Source organism: Lepidothrix coronata, unplaced genomic scaffold (genome assembly GCF_001604755.1).
Source record: "Lepidothrix coronata isolate B3197 unplaced genomic scaffold, Lepidothrix_coronata-1.0 Scaffold23, whole genome shotgun sequence".
Taxonomy (NCBI): Eukaryota; Metazoa; Chordata; class Aves; order Passeriformes; family Pipridae; genus Lepidothrix; species Lepidothrix coronata.
Genome location: NW_016690203.1, coordinates 4,682,227 through 4,700,398, shown reverse-complemented (window position 1 = coordinate 4,700,398; position 18,172 = coordinate 4,682,227). Strand labels below are relative to the sequence as shown.

General features: G+C 42.3%; 1 protein-coding gene across 1 annotated transcript; it reads left to right on the top strand.

The window, feature by feature from the left end:
* Positions 1–2,090: 2,090 nt before the first annotated feature.
* CD83 (CD83 molecule) lies at positions 2,091–14,931 on the top strand. The gene is made up of 5 exons (XM_017808436.1): positions 2,091–2,243; positions 2,366–2,496; positions 12,555–12,771; positions 12,891–12,994; positions 14,773–14,931. The coding sequence occupies exons 1-5, from the start codon at positions 2,201–2,203 to the stop codon at positions 14,929–14,931; spliced, it is 654 nt and encodes a 217-aa protein (XP_017663925.1). The 5' UTR covers positions 2,091–2,200.
* The last annotated feature ends 3,241 nt before the right edge of the window (positions 14,932–18,172 follow it).

The window sequence follows — 18,172 nt, the reverse complement described above, 5'->3', positions numbered from 1 at the left end:
CCCTAAAGAAAAAAATCCCAACCAGGGAAAGTTTAGAAACAAAATTATTTCTCCTCCCCTAGCAAAGGGAGTTTCAGTTTTTGGTTTTTATATCGTGCTCTCCTGCTTCACATAGTGTGCTGTAGAACAGCAGCTGAGCTTGCAAATACTTCTGGAGGAAAAGGGCTGTTTTCCTTGAAGTTATGCCTGTCCTGGAGGGAAAACCTGTGTGTTTTTAGGAGTCCTGTATTTTACATAACTGAGGAAGAATGTTGTTTAATATCACCTTGGCAAGTGTGTGAGGCATGTACATTTCTCAGATTAAACTGAAGCCTGACCCTTTATGCTTACCTTCAGTGCACTTCTGTGTAGCCAAACTTGTGACCCCAGCCTTAGGCATTGCACAGCCCCTCCAGACTACATCTGGTCAGGTTGTTATGGGAAGGATTGCTCTGGGCTGACCCACAGCAGAGGCAGGAGCTTACTATGGTTTGCTCACTGGGGATTTCCCCACAGTGAAAAGGGAGGTAGAGAAGGTTTTTGCCTCTTGACACATTTATGAAGAGTAAATACATAGCTCTGCAGGACTCACAGAAAGAAGCACTTGGGTGAAAGCTGAGTGCCCTTCTAAAGGGTGGGCGTGGTGTGTGACTGACTCATGGGGGCAGAAAAGTCATCATTTTAGGGAAGAATAGACATGAAATATATTAACTGGTGCCCTCTTCTCTTTAAGATTTCCTTCAGCATATCTCCCCCACTTCTGTCTTCTCAAGGACTCTGTTATTTCACACAGGAAGAAGAAGTGAGACTTCAGGATTTTCTCTCACTCTCAAAAGATCCACTGGGATTTACATTTTACCTATACCTTCTAAGTAATGGATTATGGTCCTTGAAACCAGAAAATACGAAGAGAAAAATAAAGCTTAGAGCCTGTTATATTTACCAAGAATGTTAATGAAGATAGAAGCAAAAAGCTTTAAAAATAACTGGGCTATTTCAATAGTGAGGTCCCTGGTGAAATTGCTGTCTCTGACTTCCTTCACAGAACAGAGTGGAGTTTCCAAAAGTGTTACCCACCCACAGCGTTTACTTTATCACCTTTGCATGGTGAGGACCTGCCAAACTGACTCCTCACAAAGTTTTCTAGAGGCGATTTGGATTTAGGATGACCAGACTGAAGTGGCTTCTGGGACCCTGGTTTTTAAAAGAGGCTGACCATTCACTCTCCACCCTTCAAATCTCACCCCCCCCCCCAAATGTCTTCTCTCCGTCATGATCTCAGTAGCCTAAAGACAGCAGCCACAATGGTTTTCCAAAAATAACATCAGCAACTTTCAGTTTCAGGATTTGTAAATGCTTCTGTGATCAACCTTGGACTTCCTCAAAAATTCTCCAGGGGGAAACAGCTCTCACAGATCACAAGCAAAGGATTTCCCTGCCTCCCTCCAGATATCTAGAGGGGATGTCCAAATGGTTCCTCTTCTGGGAGCCGTCTTGACTTTTTTCCATGATAAAATTTTCCAGCACATAATTTGGTAAAATCACATCAGTCCAGATGCCCTTGTTTGTCTTGAAAATGACAAAATATACTAAGAAGAGGTGCTGTTCTACATGTGGAGTTGAATGTGTAGCACTACAGAAATACAGATTGTATTGCTCATCCGTGCTGAAAACTCCTGCTTAGCCCTTAGCCCCAAGTCAAAACATTTTTGTGGTGCTATGACCTCAGGGCTTAAATGTGGTTTCAGAAATGTCACTTCATAAGGCCAACCTTTGCACAGACTGTTCTGTTAGAGCTGCAGAGAGAATGTTGAGAGGGGATTTTGGGAGGCTGACAAGCCCTTTCCCCTGACATTTTGTCTCTCAAGAGAGATTCTTTCGGTGCTGATTTTGGTGGCCTTTACACCAACCCACAGTGGTCAAACTTAAATCTGTCCAGACAAGCACAGAGGGGGGGAAAAGGAAGAAAAAACGGAGGTGAGGTGCTACCAACGCAAGCGTCTGCAGAAATGGGAGTGACCTGACACATTTAGGGGGAGGAGCCTTGTTTCCTGCACGTAGGGATTTTCCCTGTGACAAACCTCAAGATAAGTCTGGGGCATTCCTCAGTCTGCCTTCAGAAATATCACTGTAGAAGCAGTAGCGGTTTCACTCGGCTCTCACAGTCCATCCTGCAAAGAGGCACACTGTTGTTGCTCTGTGATTTGAGGCAGTAAAAGCCATGTCTCTGGTAGTCTACACTCTTCTCATCATCCTGTGCAATGGTAAGTGGGCAGCCCTGCATTTTTCTTTCTGGTCTTTATTTTGTGGGGATATGTTTTGGGAAAACAGGAAGGATTTACATAAGCAATCTTTTTCAAATGTGATACGTACCTGTGCTTTGCAGTTTGGTGCTTGATCTGTGGGACTTCTGTGGCGGCCCCAGACGTTGCTGTAAGGTGTGCTGAAGAAGCACTCCTGCCCTGTAAGGTTCTTCAGGACACCTCAATCGCCTACCAGACAGCATCTTGGTATAAAGTAAGAAAAAAAACTAAGTTACTTGAGCAGTCTGCTTTGCTTTCCTACCTGATGCTGGCTTGTCTTGTACAAAATGGGTTGCTTTCTGGAGAGGCATTCTCCTGTTAGTGCAGCAGAGATAAGGCAGCAGTGCAAGCATTTGAGCTGATCACGAAAAACAGATGCTTTCCATGCCATTGTAGACAGACTATTTGAGTGTGATTCTCTGAATTGCTCTTGGCCTGCTTTTCTATCTAACTATTGCTGGCTTCCATGTATCAGAATTCAGACGATGCCCCATGTGCAGCCTGCCAATTACTACTCCAAAGAAGGGTCTTTCCAGGATTCTCTTCAGAGCAAAAAATGGCATCTAAGCCTTGCAATATCAATGATGTTCCTTGGTTAATTCTCCCCAAATAGGAGCTGATTTTTCCTTCTAAATAGAAGAACTAAAAAAGTACTTGCTATTCTTTAGGAAGATTTGACTAGTGAGGGGGGCATAAGGGCAGGGTGTGCAGAAGGCAGATGCAGAGCCGGAAATTCTGAGTTATCTCTTTGTAGTCATGAAGTAAAAGTCACATCTTGACTGCTCCGATTCAGAAATCCCATCTCCAGAGCAGGAGAGCCCTGCTGACCACCTATTTGCAGGAGGGGTTACATGGATCAATCAGCTAATGAGCTGAAAATCCTGATCAACATTTTCAAGATAAAATTTCTTAGAGAGGTAGAATGGCCCAGTGGTGAAAGAAGTTACTGTTGACATTCTGTATGGCACTGTGTATTTGCATCTTAGTGCGTGATTTCGGTTTACAGTGTGAGCCAAATTAACAGGAAAAAACGAAGGTTTTGTTCTCCTCCATTCCCCACTCCCAGCCATACACTCCTGCCAATCTTGGTGGTCCTCTTGTTGCCTGTTAAGTCAACCTTTTGTTGCTTGTTATAGTAGTGGAAAATCAATCTGTGAATAAAGATTTTGTGGGTTAAAGCGTTGAATTACTTTCCCATGTGATGGTAGAGCAATGGAAGTGAAGGGAAAAAACCCCTATTTATGGTGGGTGAAAACTGTTAATTTATCTCTGCCAGAACATAAAGCCACAGCCTTGGCTTCCTCAGCAGTTTGGTCAGATATAGTTTTAAAACCATTCTCTAGGGTAAACCAAGTGTATTTAGATAGGGTTTCTGTGGTTGAAAATTGCAATGCATCTGAATTTCATTGCTAGTACAAGAATGAGTATCTGCCTACTGACTAGATGACAACTGCATCCCAAAAGAGCTGTTTTGAACATCTGGCTAACAACCCCCAGTGCAGCATCTATAGTCTTCTTTTCCAAAATGCTGAAGTAAGCATGTGTGAGAGAATAATGCACTTTGTTGAATTTTACTATGGGACCTGGGATATAAGTCAACTTATTCTTTTTTGATTTCTGCCTCTAAAGCTGGATAAGTATCTGTATTTTCCATCCAGATACATGCTAATTGTTTAAGGTTCCATTTTTCTCACAGTGTCTAAGAAGGGCAGAGAGCTCATTGAATGCAAACCATGGAGTCTGGTGGACCTGGAGGAGTTAAGCAGAAATGGAGAAGTGGTAGGGGGTGGGGGAGGAAAAAATACAGAGGTTGACTGGATTTGAGAAATATAGTCCCCAAACCCAGTGTTGGAAGTCAACAAAAACAGGCTGAGGTGTGGCAATCCTCCAGAAGCACATCCTTCTCTGAGTTCAGCTGGGAGGCCCAGGCAGCAAACAGCATTCCAAAGCCATTGCCCTGATGAAGAAACGTAAGAAAGGCATGTAGACCCAATTCCTTGTTTTCTTGTAGCTCTTTACAGTTCTGCCTGGGCACAAAATAACTGCATATGCAGGGGAGGGTGGTATTTGATAATGCTTTTTGTGTGGGCTCCTTCCTCAGCAGCCCTCACTAGTGCTGCTTCCCTTTGCAGAAGTCAGGCTGTTACAGTCCAGACTGCCAGTGCATGTCCCCTGCCCTGTCCCTACAACCTCCTTTCCCTCCATTTTCTCCTTGCTCTTCCTGCTTCATCCATTTTGCTCAGGAAAAGACTGTTTTCCCAGTGTCAAGCATGACAGGACCTCACACATTTTTCTCTGCTGACACAAAAGTCTAGCTATCATCAGCTCTTGCCACAATTCTCAGGGGTGATGGCACCAGCCATGGTAGCGAAGTCTTCTGGGTACTTGTCCCAGGAGAGAGGTGAGAAGTGGGGATAGGCAGGTGATGATGCTTGCCCAAGCCACAGTTGCAGCCATATTGAGAAAAGCAGAGCACCAAATCTAAAAAGCCTAACTTCGAGCAGGAAGAAGTAATTTAGGCTCAGTATTTTGTGCTGAAGAAGCAATACTTCTACTTATGGGCCTATATAAATAGGCAGCAGCTTGAAGATCTCTCCCCTCACCTCGCTACACTCTGACTCTGTGTTGCTGTCCCCACCCAACTGTGCAAAAGGAGAGTGGGGGGATGGTGGAGTGTGACTGGGCTACCCAACATTGGTAATTAATATGTTATTTAGAAACAACTACTGAAGGATTAATCAATAAACACCACATATACCCCCAAAGGGCTAATTAAAAGGTAATTCCAACAAATGGTATGAAATTTCAGGCTGTAAAGTTCAAGCAGCTGTTAGGTGAAATCTTTTGTATGAGGTCACTTTGAACTGTGAAGTAAATGCAAGCAATTAACCTTTGTTTCTACTGCTTTAAAAAAAATGATGGTGGCAACATTACAGTGCTGCATGTGCAGCTGTTTGCACAGGATGAGTGTTTGGTGAATGAACCCCTCCTTCCCACTGGCATCTCTGCGTGCTCAGACCAATTAAGTGGTGCTTTTAAACAGTTTGTTACAATCTGCTAAAAAAAAAAAAAAGAGATATAATTTAAAAGTACTTGCTTTTTCAGTTCTGTATGGAGAAAACTGTTTACAGGACTTAATATTCTCATGTAAAAATCCAACTGGATGTAAAAAAGAAGGTTTGCATTCAGTAATTCCTTCACTTTTGCTAATATCTCATACTGCACAAAAATAGCATGGATGTGTTTCTCTGTTGTGCATCCAGGATCATTGGAGCTAATTATTCTCATGCATGAAGTCACCTGTGTAAGTAGTTCTGCATAGAATAGGACCACAGTCAGTCAGCTCAGACAAAATAGTTTTAACCCAGAAATAGTTTTTAACTAGGCTGGCCAAACACACTGGGGAGAAGGTAGAGCACCAAGTCCTCCTCCAGCCTGATGCAGCTCTCATCCCATTCACTGTGTGGCCATGAAAAAGAGAACTCATAATGATGGTGGTATTACAGTGTGGTACATTTTTAGGACTGCTGGGCAACCTACATGCCATAAAACCATATATAAGCAGTGTGGAAGTTTGCTAACTGAGAACTGAAAACTAGGTCATTTTTGCCTGAGCACTCAGGCACTGGGAATTGTCTATGGAAATACTGGTTTTAATCTCTATGGCCCACCTACAAGACAAGAATCTGTGTAATGAAACTTTACTTACCTTTCTGCCTCATAGGGATATTGAAAACTGAACAGTTTCTCTTTGTGCAGAACACTGAAAATGAGAACCACTTCATAAAACCTGATAATTATCACTTTATATCCAGTTTGAAAACCAAGTTTAAACACACACAAATGAAGTCCCAGTGGATATTTTGCTATTTTGTTCATGTGATAGCCAGAAAAGTCTTAATCTAAAACAAATCTTGAGGAAGAGGAAAGAAGGTTGTGCTTTAGAGGACAGAAATCTGTTAACTTTATAACATTTCCCTGAAAAATATAAAACTGGGGCAGAATTACAAAATAAGAATAAAGATTATAGACATTTAATATTAATTACACCTTTCTTCAAAGGAAATAGCTTCTGCTAAATGTGCCTGTCTGTGATCTATTAGCATAGGTAAATTACTTCAGTCTAACTTCTAACATATGCAAAACAGTGAGTGAAATGCTCCTCAGACATCTATTCATCAACAAGTAGCTTCATCACATCGATGATTTAGACAGAAAGGGAGCAGTGGAAATTATTTCATGATCAAAACAACTCTTTGCCTGACATGCACTGGTGCTGGATGCCCTTAGCTAAAAAAAAACTAAACCAACCAAACAATAAAGAGACTGTGTGACTGAGTCTGAGTCAAAGGGCTTTTCCAGCTGGCTCATATGTCACACATAGTTCCTTCGCTGTTGTTTTGGGGTTGGGTTTTGGATTTTTTTGGGGGTTTGTTTTATTTTTTCTTCTCCTCTATGGCACACTCAGAGTTCACTCACATGTGCCCACAATTTATATATGTTATTTGCAAATTTAACTTTGGTACCTCTACATGACACTGTATAGGAACCATATGGATGCACCTTCAGCACTAATCGAATGTGAAAGTGCTTTTGTGTTGAAAAATACACCTATTAAGCGGTTTCAGCTCAGTTGTGTTTCATTATATGTAGGCTATTGGGCATGGCCAAAATTCTATATATTTTGCTTTGGAAAATAAATTCCTTCTGGCCATATGTGGGTTTTAGCTCTCTATAACAGAAATTTCAACTTGGCCATTATGCCTGGTATAATTTTAAACAAAACCATTTTTACAACTATCCCACCCTCAGAAGGAAATAATTTGATGTTAATATGTTCCACCTTTAAACTGACATCAGTTTTGGACCTGAACCATTTTGTTTGAAATAAAATTTTGCTTTTATGGGAAAAGTGGATTATACTGGCACTTCGATTTACCTGGAAGATAACCTTAGTGTGGGAAAAGTTCAATGAGAAAAGGTATTTAATGAGAGCAGAGTTTACAACTGCTCACTCTCACGTGTTAATGGTAAAATTAAAATTTAATTGATTATTTGGGTGCAAGTACTACAGCGTGGGTGAATTGCCTTTGTTTAGTGGTACTACCATGTAATGCTGTAGCACTTTGCAAAGCTGCAGCTAAAACCCAGACAGCTAGGACTGAGAGAAGTGTTGCTTCTCCTTCTTCCACCTTTTCTTTAGTTCTCTGAAAAAGAAATATTTGCTGAAGAGCACTTAAATTTTGGATGTCTAATTATTCTACCTAATTTCTCATAATTCATCCAGTCAGAGAACAGGAATATATCAGCTCAGTGGTATTTTCAATCAAACATATCTCTTTTTAATATCCCCTGTATCAGCACCACTGTTCTTATCAAAAAGCTCCGGGCTAGGAGAAACTTAATAAGAATCAGTCAATTGATTAGAGAATATATGTGGGAAAATCACAACCTCTTTAGACCAAGTGTTTCCAAGCTTTTGGGAACTATAATAATTTTCAATTACACTCAATAAAAAAAGACAACTAGAGCTAGTTGCTCACGGCTGTGTCCAGTTTAGTTTTGAATATCTGAAAGGATACAGACTCCCCACCCTCTCTGGGCAGCCCATTTGAGTGTTCAACCACTCTGACAGTAAAAAAAGCTTTTCTTTTGTTTAAGTGTAATTTCCTTAATTTCAGTTTGTGCCCATTGCCTCTTATCTTGTCTCTGAAGGCCACTGAGAAGAGGCTGGCTTTGTTTTTTGCATCCCCTTGGCAATCAGGTTGAATCAATATTGATAAGATGACCCTGAGCCTGGTCTCCTCCAGGCTGAATAATCTCTTCTACCCTCTGCTCATATGTCAGGTGCTCCAAGATACTAGTCATCTTTGTGGCCCTTAGGTGGACTCTCTCCGCTATGCCCATGCCTTTCTTGCACCAGGGAGCCCAGCACTGACCCCAGCACTTCAGGGTGTGTCTCATTAGGGACCGAGGGGAAGGATCACCTCATTTCAGCATCTGGTGAAGATGTTCTGCCAAGTGCAGCCCAGGACTATCAACCTTCTTTGTCACAAGGGTTTATTGCTGATTTGTGGTCAACTTGGTGTCCACTGGGACACCAGGGCCTTCCCAGCATGTTGTCCTCAGCCTGTTCTGATGCCTGGGGTTATTCTACCCCAGGGACAGGACTTGGTGTTTCCATTTCTTGAATTTCACAAGGTTCTTGTCAGCCAATTCCTCCAGCCCATCAAGGTCCCTCTGGATGGCATGACCCTCTGGTGTATCAGCCACTGTTCCCAGTTTTATGTCACCTGCAACTAGCTGAGTACTATCCCAGTGTCCAGGTCCTTAATGAAGGTGTTGGACAATATCAGCCCTTGGCAGGAGCATTTCTTCTCATTGCTATGAAGGAGATGGAAAAAACCAGACTTCTGTAGGTTTTTTTTCCCCAAGCTAATTTCTGAAAGTCTGTCACAGACATTGCTGCAGGCCAATGTATATGTGACAATAAACATAAACTTGCATTTCTTTTGTTTTTTAATTTTCTTAATGGGTAGTTTTATGCAGATAGGCAGAATGATGCTGGGAACCTGCAGGTCCCTGTTTCCCAGAAAAATTCTTGATTCAGTAGCCCCCATCAGACAGCATGGAAACGAGGCCCTTTTTATGCAAATAGATTCACTAGAATTTCTACCTGTCCCCACTTTTGAATTGTGGTAAAGCCATTAGCAGCAAAAATGGGAGCAGGAACAGACCACCTTCCTTTTCTACTCCCTTTGGAGGTCGGGAGCAGGGGAAGCTGGCATGCTGCTGCTGGCTCACCAGCAAAGTGTAAAGAAAATGAAACACAAATGAAACCTGGGCAGAAAATATTTTTTCACTGATTGGGAAAGACATGGTTCCTACACAAGTGGATTGCTGTCACTGACAGCGCTTGCTTCGATCCCTCTAAGCATGTGTGGAATTAATTAGGTAAAACCCCTAGCAGTTACCTTGGGCTGTGGTATCACCTGGAGGACACTTGGCATGAATTAGAGCTGGTTTATCATAAAAGCTTGAGCTGCAAAATGATCTGTCTAGTGATAGTCTGCCAAGTAATTCACAGGAGGTGGGAAACAAAATGGCATTTTTGTAATTTTAATTAGGTTTGAGGGGAAAAGAGGTCAGCTTGAATAGAGCAAGAGGCAGAACGATGACCTTACTGAACATCTCACGGACTTCCTTTTATAAAGCTGGGATATGGGGACACACTGCAAATTTGCTCAGATGTTTCCTCTCTAAGAATTTTAAAAGGGAGGGGGAGGTTGTTTTTTTTTAATAAGATAGCAGGAGATAAGACTGCAGTGGAAACACGCTTGGTTCAGGCATCAGAGAAGGGCTTGCTGTGACCTGAGTAGAGGGGGATGCGCTGCCTGCTGAGGCTGGAAAAATGCCACCAGATGTCTCTGCAGCCTAAAAAATGTTGTGACGCTGCTGGTCACAGAGCACCCCCACAGACTGCCTTGCTTGCCTTTGCCCTTCAGTAAAGGGGAGATTTAATGAAGAAAGAGATGCATGCAAACCCCCAATTAAACCCACACATATGACCCCTTCCTCCTCCTCCTGCCCAAATGCAAGGTTTGCAATCCCCATCCAGGTCACCACCGGTTTCACCACAAGTGGCAGAGTCAGATTAGACCACAAAGTAACTTTTTCTTCTGTTTTGGGGAAAGGCATGTTGTTAGTGCAGCTTCATCGACACTGTTTTGCCTTACATGGAGCGGGTCTATGTAAGGCAAAATTCTGATTGGCTTGTCACCAGGGTCACCGTCATTCTGCTTGTGACAGCAACTGAGCACCTTAAAAAGCTTTGGAGGCAATAACCAATCCTATCCCTCACTGTTCCCATCAAACAGGGAAATTAAATCATTTACCCAGCATTTCACTTGGAATAAGCACATAGTCAGGCATGGGATACATGGACTTAATTGACTTCTCCCTTATATGAGCAGTGCTGATTACAATTGCATACAGTAAGATCAAAGTGTTTTCTCATTCCCAGATCTCAGCCACAAGAACTGCAGCACCACTTGCCACCCAAGACAGCAATTATTTATGCTACCAGTGAGTTGAAAAAAGAAAAAAACACCCTAAAACAAAACTAATTTTCTGTGTGTAGCTCAGACCTTCTATCTGCAATTTAGGGCAATGCAAAGACCAGACAGGCTGGTTCTCCTTATTGCCCTGTGGGCAGTTTTAAATTTCACTGAGGAAGGGGATGGTAAGGGAAGGGAGAGTGGCAAAAATTAGATTTGAGGGAGGTCAGCTATATCCACTTAACTGCTATTGACCGACTTGTAACCAGAGCTGAGCCCAGCCTGGGTATTGGAATTCCTCTGGCCACATGTCTGACAATATGCAGGGCCTGAAAATACCTAAATCCCTGTAGCACAGTGAAGCCCTTATAGCCTGAAAACCACCATACATACGCTTGTAGCTGCTTGGGGCTGGGTGTAATAAGAAAGAGAACCTGGGGTAAATTTACTGGGGGATTAAGAGGAAGAAGGTACTTTCTTCCCTCTTTCTGGGTAATGTATGGAAAGTCCCAGGGAATTACTGCTCTATGTTTCAGTTCATGCACTAAAAAACCTGAAACCTTTCTGAGAAAGAATCTTTACAATTACGGAAATTTTGTGTTTTGGTGTCATTCTCCAGTTCCTGAAAAGTTCCTCAACTTGCAGCTTGTTTTACACCATTTTAGGGCTGCAAAAAATAGCAAAATATAATGGAGCAGCAGGCCCATATATCTCTCCAGACTCCCAAGTGTGTTTTCCTCATGCGAACACATGAAAGGGAAACCAGATACTCCTAGCCCCAGTATGAGAAAATTGTGTTAATTTTAATAACTTACAGTGTAACTGTTATACTCCGATGCAGTAGCTATATTGATAGCAAGTAAGCACCAACATACAACCCAAAAATGTGTCTATTAAAATAAAATAATAATAATAAAATGTTCTTGGCTTACATTAGTTATAGGTTTGGCTGAAATGCTGAGCCTTGGACTTATGAGCTGGCTCTGGCTCTGCTGGTCTACAGAAAGACTGAATTCATTACTTGGGAAACCTTCATGGAGGGCATGCTGCCTCAAATCCCTGGGAGTGACTTCGATGAATAAGAATGGACACGGGCTAATTCAAACCCTTCTCCCATCTTTCAAATCAGCTTAGTGATTTCTCTCTTCTTTGTGGTTCCTAGCCAATTGTCATTTTCAGTGCATCCTATCACCCTGCAATACGAACTGTTCTGGGAATACACTTCATTCCTCCAGCAGCCTCTCAGCAATGCCAAGGAATGTAGCTCTTCTGGTTATTATTAAGAAATTCAACATACAAATGCTCCCCAAGTGCACTAGAACCTGCTTGTGACCTTCACGCAACTGAATCTGAAGGAGTCGAAGCAATTTTTTGTTCTTTGTTTCCAATAAAGAGTGGAAGGAAGGGAAGGGGAGAGGGGGAACCCCCATTCCTCCAGAGAGGCATCATGGTTTCAGGCGTCAGCTGCACAGAAAGTGGCACAGGGAAGTGCAGTTTCCAGGGCTGCATTCCCACACAAGGAACTCTGGGCTGGGGGACTGCTGGGAGGATGCCAGCCCATGCTGGCAGAGGCATCGTGCTGTGGCATGCTGGCTGGGTTAGCAGGATTAATTCTCACCACTGCATGGCAGAAAGTGTGCTAGCAGGGCAAGCACAGGCAGCGGTGGAGCTTACCTGCCTGCTGCCATGCTCTCCTGGGGACCTGTGTTCCCCAGAGCCACAGATAAGCAGCTGGTTAGGGCTGCCTCTTGCTGCCTCAGCTCCATCCCCATGGACTGTCTCTCTCTATCTGAACTCCTCTGGGGCCTCCGCATAGGCACATTGAGAGCAGACTCCACTGCTGCCTTTTATCATGTTGCATCCCTACCAGGCTTGTGTCCAGGTGAGGCAGCTTAAGAAATTATTACAGAATAGCTCTATAGTATTATAGAGCTATAAATGTATTATAAATAATTGTAGAGTCCATTTATAAATAGGGTCCATTAAATGGACCCTATAAATGTAAGGTCCATTTATAAATGTAGGGTCCATTTAAGCAAAAGCCCTTATACTTTTGGATTGTGAGCATGAAAGTATTAAATGGGTTTGAGGTTGTGTTCCCCCCCTCTCTTTAGCCTCTGCATTTTCAGCCATAAGCTGGCTTTAAAATTTTCTTTCTCCTAAAACTGAGGATGACACTGTTGCCCAAGAAAAGACATGTATTTGTGTTTTCCAGATGGCTGGAGACGGCAAAGGAATAGCATGGGAAGTCCTTGATGTGGAATCTCGTTATCCAAAAGAACTTGGGGGGTCCTTGGAGCTCTCCAACGACACCTTCTTTTCACTGAGGATCAAAAATGTTACCAGCCAAAACAGCGGGACATATAAGTGCACTTTGGGGGAACAGAGTGGGGAACACAATCTAAGCAGCACAGTCACATTAAAAGTAACAGGTACAGTAGAAAGCTTCAACTGTTCCATGCTCTATATTGCATTTCATGAAGGTAACAGTTTAAAAATATTTTACAAACACCAGAATAATGTTTTACAAACACCTTTCTTTATGTTTTAGGTTGCCCTGGAATAGAAAAAGAAAAATTTAAAAAGTACAAGGGTGAGCTCTTCATGCTGACTTGCCTGGGGATTTTTTACTTGCTGCTCATCTTCTTTACCTGTGTAAGTAACTCACTTTTTCATAATCAAAGCAATAAAAACAACAAAAACCCCTCACTCATTTTCTGTGCTAGCACTACTTTAGCACAGCTGGTCTGAAGTTGGTGTTCATGCTTAATTTATGATCAAACTCAGGTTTGATCACAAGGAACACAGGATGGAGTTCCAAAGAGATAGAACATTTCACTGCACCCTGATATAACTCAAACCATCAGTTGTTTTTCTGCACCTCACTGCCCATTTCTGTTTCTAGTTACTCTGTGTGCAAACTACTCATCAGGTCATGGGTACAGCAACAGCTCTTCTGGTTTGGTACCTGGGAATAGCATTTGCCTCACATGGAGGCACAGGCCCATGGGATCCCTTTCCCACCTGTAGCATTGCTTTGTGTGGTGGCATGATAGACATGTTCAAGTCCACCTGTATTTTGCCTCAGTTTTCACACCTCTAAGGTGGTGACAACCCCTTTCAGATGGGCATTTTTTGTGAACGCCCGTCTTTCTTGTTAAACAGACACTTTCAGATACATGGAAAAGAACCTCCCTGGGGGTTTTATCCATACCTTTAATGCTGACTGGTAGTTCTGGGACAGGAGGAGAGAGGAGGTACTTGGGAAGCTCACTCCACAGAAGCAAAACTATGCTTTGTCTGCGGTGGCAGTGAGGACACCCCCTTGTGCAGAAGTCTCTGCCTCCTGGCTCCGAGGCAGCATGAGTTTTGGGTGTTGATACAGTGGATCACTGGCTGCCTTTGTAATTAAAAATAAAACAAAACCAATCCCAGCATTTTGGGAGGTCAAATTTAACTTCTGCTGCCTATTTCATATTTGCCATCCTGTTTTGCTTCTCAGCAGATGAATCATAACTGTTGATTGGAGAATATCTAATTAGCTGAAACTAAATGTAGCTTTCCATGTATCTTCAGGGAGCAATTAAATTTATGCCTGTCTCTTTTTTAGATTGACAATTCTGCCAGTAATTTGTGCTGTTCAGACTAAAGTTTGACAAGACAAATCTTGTAGGAATTTGTTAGGATGAAAGTATGAAAGCAAGGATATCACTCAGAAGAGATAGATGCCCCCGTTCTTCTCAGTGTCCTGAAAGAATTTCAGGAAATCTGTCTTAGAAAAATCTACAGAAATCTGTCCTTAGCTTTCATTAAAAAAATAGTTCCAGTTTTAGTGCAGTTATAAAAGGCAGAGCTGTGTAGTGAACCACTCTGGTGGAATTATGTGTATCTTACTCTTGGGTGAAGTCCAGTCTTAGGTATTAACCTAGCTTTCATCGAAGTTTAATATTGCCCTGATCTCACAAGTGAGCTTCATTATTTAAAATTCCTGATAAGTTCTTACATGTTGCCTTGTCCTCTCCTTTAGTGGAGATTGTGCCTTATCTCCAGTAAACTGTGCAGCGACATTCAGTTTAGAAGTGGTTGACAGGACTGGGGTTTTACTTTGATAACTTGATGAAAATATTTCGGGCCCTGGCTTGCATTGAAGGCAGGTAGAAGCATACTTGCAAGAGCTTGATGCAAGGCCTGTTCAGATGAAAATGTGAATAAAATATAAATTTCCTTTTGTCACTAAGGCTTTTGTCCTATAAAATTCATTGATTTCAGAAGAAACAGCAGTTTTTCTTTGTACTGGGTGCTTCTGGCAACAAACAAATGGAAAAGGTATATGGTTAGCAAGGACAAAAAGCAGAACTTTCAAAATTATTTTTTTTTAAATTGCCTTTCATAGGGATTCTCAGTTTTAAGCTTTCCTGTGTTCTCTCTTTTAGACATGTCTAAGAAAAGAGAGTATGTCTCCCAGTTACCAAAAAAACAGACCAGATATGAAACACATGCTCACCCTCATCAATGTACATGAAATGACAACTTTCCAGGATTTAAACAGCAACAGCACTTGCAAAAATGAGCTTACTTCAAGTTCTGTCTAAGTTGACGTTGATGACACTGTGGGCTCATCAGTAAATGCAAGCTGGATGGCCGAGTGGTATGGAGAGGAAATGAATGATAATATATGGTCTCTTCAGAACAGCCTGAAAGTACAGGTGACTTGTCAGTGATCTGTTTGTGCTGGACAAGCCTTTGACAAGCACTGTTATGCACTACAGTAACTTTCGAGAGTTAGTCAGCTAAGAAATACCATTACAGCTACACAATGTGTTACAATGCTGTTACGAGGTTGGTGCCAACTTTATTTCACTCTGCTGTGAAGCAAGAACACACTTATAATATGAAGACCAAGTTATAGGGAGGCCATGGCAGTTCAAAGCTGGAGGATTAAGCTCTTCACTGAACTGATAGCTCTCACCTTTCCAAAGCAAACACAACAGGTGCTGCAATATGAAAAGCTACGTGTGTGGGACTGTCTCCGTTCTGAGCCTGATTCTGGTTGGAGTTCCTTTACTGCAACTGAGATGTAACTTATCATGTGATGTTAAAGTAAGCTGAAGTGGTAACTTCATGGACTTGTCCTGGATGGATCAAAGCAACATCCACTTTTAAATCTTGGAGTGACAGACAAGCTGAAACCACTTTTAAATCTTGGAGTTACAGGCAGGCTGAAACGTAAGAAGGGAGAAGATTTTCTCAAAATCTTTCTGGACAGAGATGAACTTTCTATCTCTGCAGGAGAAATAGGAACATATTTCCCAGAGGCATCTCTAGATTAATCCATAAGGAAGCTTCAACGAGACTGTTAAATAAGAATGAAGAAATCTGTGATATTAAGGACATATAAAGATGACTTATTTTGTGGTTTATAAAACATGAAACCAAATGTATGCAACACCTATATCAGTTACACAAGTGATGACCAAAGCCATGGCTTAGAAGAAATCAATTGACCATGTCTTTGCAATGTATTAATTAGCCATGAGATACAGGAATGGAAGATAGGGCATATGAGCACCTACTTTTTGTGCTGACAGTGTGTATATATGTAAAACAAGGACATGAAAAAGCTGAATTCAGGCACACAATAAAGGGAGAGAAGATTTGTCCTTTTGGACCAAAGCACAAGACACAGCCTGGAGTCTGAAATCAAGGAACTTCCCTTTATCGGACTGCTGGTGCTGAAGGTGAGGGAAAAGGAGTCCAGAGTGGCTGTGGGTGCTTATGACACAATGTCGCAATTTGAGCCCAAACATGAGACTTTGCATGCCCTTAAAAACACATTTTTAAAAAGTACTTCAAGAACTGACCAGCAACATTAGAATTTTTAATGCAGTTTGGAATTCCAGGCTGTTGGCAAGGAGGCCCTTCCCATAATCCTTTGACTAATTTTGAACTGCTCATGGGAAGAAAGCTGCACGTCATTCAGTATTGCCTCTGTGAGCAGGGTAGATGCCTACATTGCTGGAATTCAAGAGGCTTGTGACCAGAAGAATGACTTCTAGCTACAAGGGATATGCAATTTACTTAGAACATAGTAAACTAATGCCACATTTGCTTTTTTTGTAATTTTTACTTATAAATGTATGTTGCATACTTAAAATAAAAATTCAGAGGTAACCTAGCATTTGGTTTTGTGTGCACATATGGCAAATAAACCCAGAAATACTCCGTATCAATTGCATTTTATTTTACAACCAATGAAATTACATCAATTAAGGTAGACACCTGATCCAGACTCTTCTGAGGGAGAGGGCATGTATGTGTGTATAATTGATTAAGCAATGGATAATTTTATGCATTTCTAAGGACTTCTATACTGCCTATTGCCATTAATGTATTTGAAAAAACTCATTTTATTGTTGCCTACATTTCTGGCCAGCTTCAACTCCAGCTGAGCTTTGGCCACATGGATTTTCTCCCTACAGCAGCAAGGAGCATTTTTGTATTCTTCTCACGTCACTTGACCTTGCTTCCACTGGGAATACACCTTCCTTTTTTTGCCTTATTTCCAAGAGAAGATCCCTGCTCAGCTAAGCCGGCCTTCTGACTCACCTAGTTGACTTCAGACATTTGGGAATTGCCTGTTCCTGTGCCCTTAGGATGTGATGTTTAAAAAGTGACCAGAATTGATGGACCCCATCACCTGCAAAAACACTTTTCCAAGGGACCTTACTTACTAATTCTCTGAGCAGCCTAAAGTCTGGTCTCCTCATGTCCAGAGTTTAGGTTTTGCTGGTAAACCAGGGAAGTGGTTGCAGCACCAAGCCTGACAGTTAAAGAAGTGTTTGGATGATACTCTTGGGCACATGCTGTGACTCTTGGAGGTGGTCCTGTGCAGGGCCAGGAGTTGGACTTGATGATCCTTTTGGGTCCCTTTCAAATCGGCATATTCTCTTTCCCAGGCTGAAGAGCTCCAACGTTCTCAGCCTCTCTTCATAGTGGAGTTGCTCCAGTCCTCTTATCAACTTTGTGGCCCTCCTCTGGACTTGCTCCAAAAGTTCCATGTCTTTCTTACATTGGGGACACCAGAACTGTACACAGTACTCCAGGTGGGGTCTCACAAGAACAGAGTAGAGGGGGAGAATCCCCTCCCTTGACCTGCTCCTTTTGATGCAGCTCAGTATTCCATTGGTTTTCTGAGCTGCAAGCACACACTGCCAGTTCATGTTGAGCTTTTCATCAACCACCACCCCGAAGTCTTTCTTCACAGGGCTGCTCTCAATCACTTCTTAATCCAGCCTGTAGGTGTTCCTGGGATTGCCACGACCCAGGTGTAGGACCTTGCACTTTGCTTTGCTGAACTTCATGAGATTTGCATCGGCACACCACTTAAGCCTATCCATGTTCCTCTGGATGGCATCCCTTCCCTCCAGTGTGTCAACTGCACCACACGGCTTGGTGTCATCCATAAATTTGCCAAGGGTGCACTTAATCCCACTGTCCATGTCAATATCATTGACAAAGATGTTGAACAGTATAAGCCCCGGTACCGATGGCTGAGGCATACCACTCATCACTGGTCTCCACATGGACAGTGAGTCACGGACCACAACTCTTTGTGTGCAGTCATTCAGCCAGTTCTTTATGCACTGAGTAGTCCATCCATCAAATCCATGTCTCTCCAATTTGGAGACAAAGATATTGTGTTGGACAGTGTCAAACTCTTTGCATAAGTCCAGGTAGACAATGTCAGTTACTCTGCTCATATCCACCAATGCTGTAGCCCTGTCATACAAGGTCATCATATTTGTCAGACATGATTTTGTAAAGCCATGTTGC

What these genes read in the sequence shown, in the direction of transcription:
- CD83 (XM_017808436.1), top strand. Translation starts at nt 2,201, where the DNA reads ATGTCTCTGGTAGTCTACACTCTTCTCATCATCCTGTGCAATG. An exon ending in AGTCACATTAAAAGTAACAG is followed by an intron (nt 12,772 to 12,890) that starts GTACAGTAGAAA and finishes TTTATGTTTTAG; the next exon opens with GTTGCCCTGGAATAGAAAAA. An exon ending in TGCTCATCTTCTTTACCTGT is followed by an intron (nt 12,995 to 14,772) that starts GTAAGTAACTCA and finishes TCTCTCTTTTAG; the next exon opens with ACATGTCTAAGAAAAGAGAG.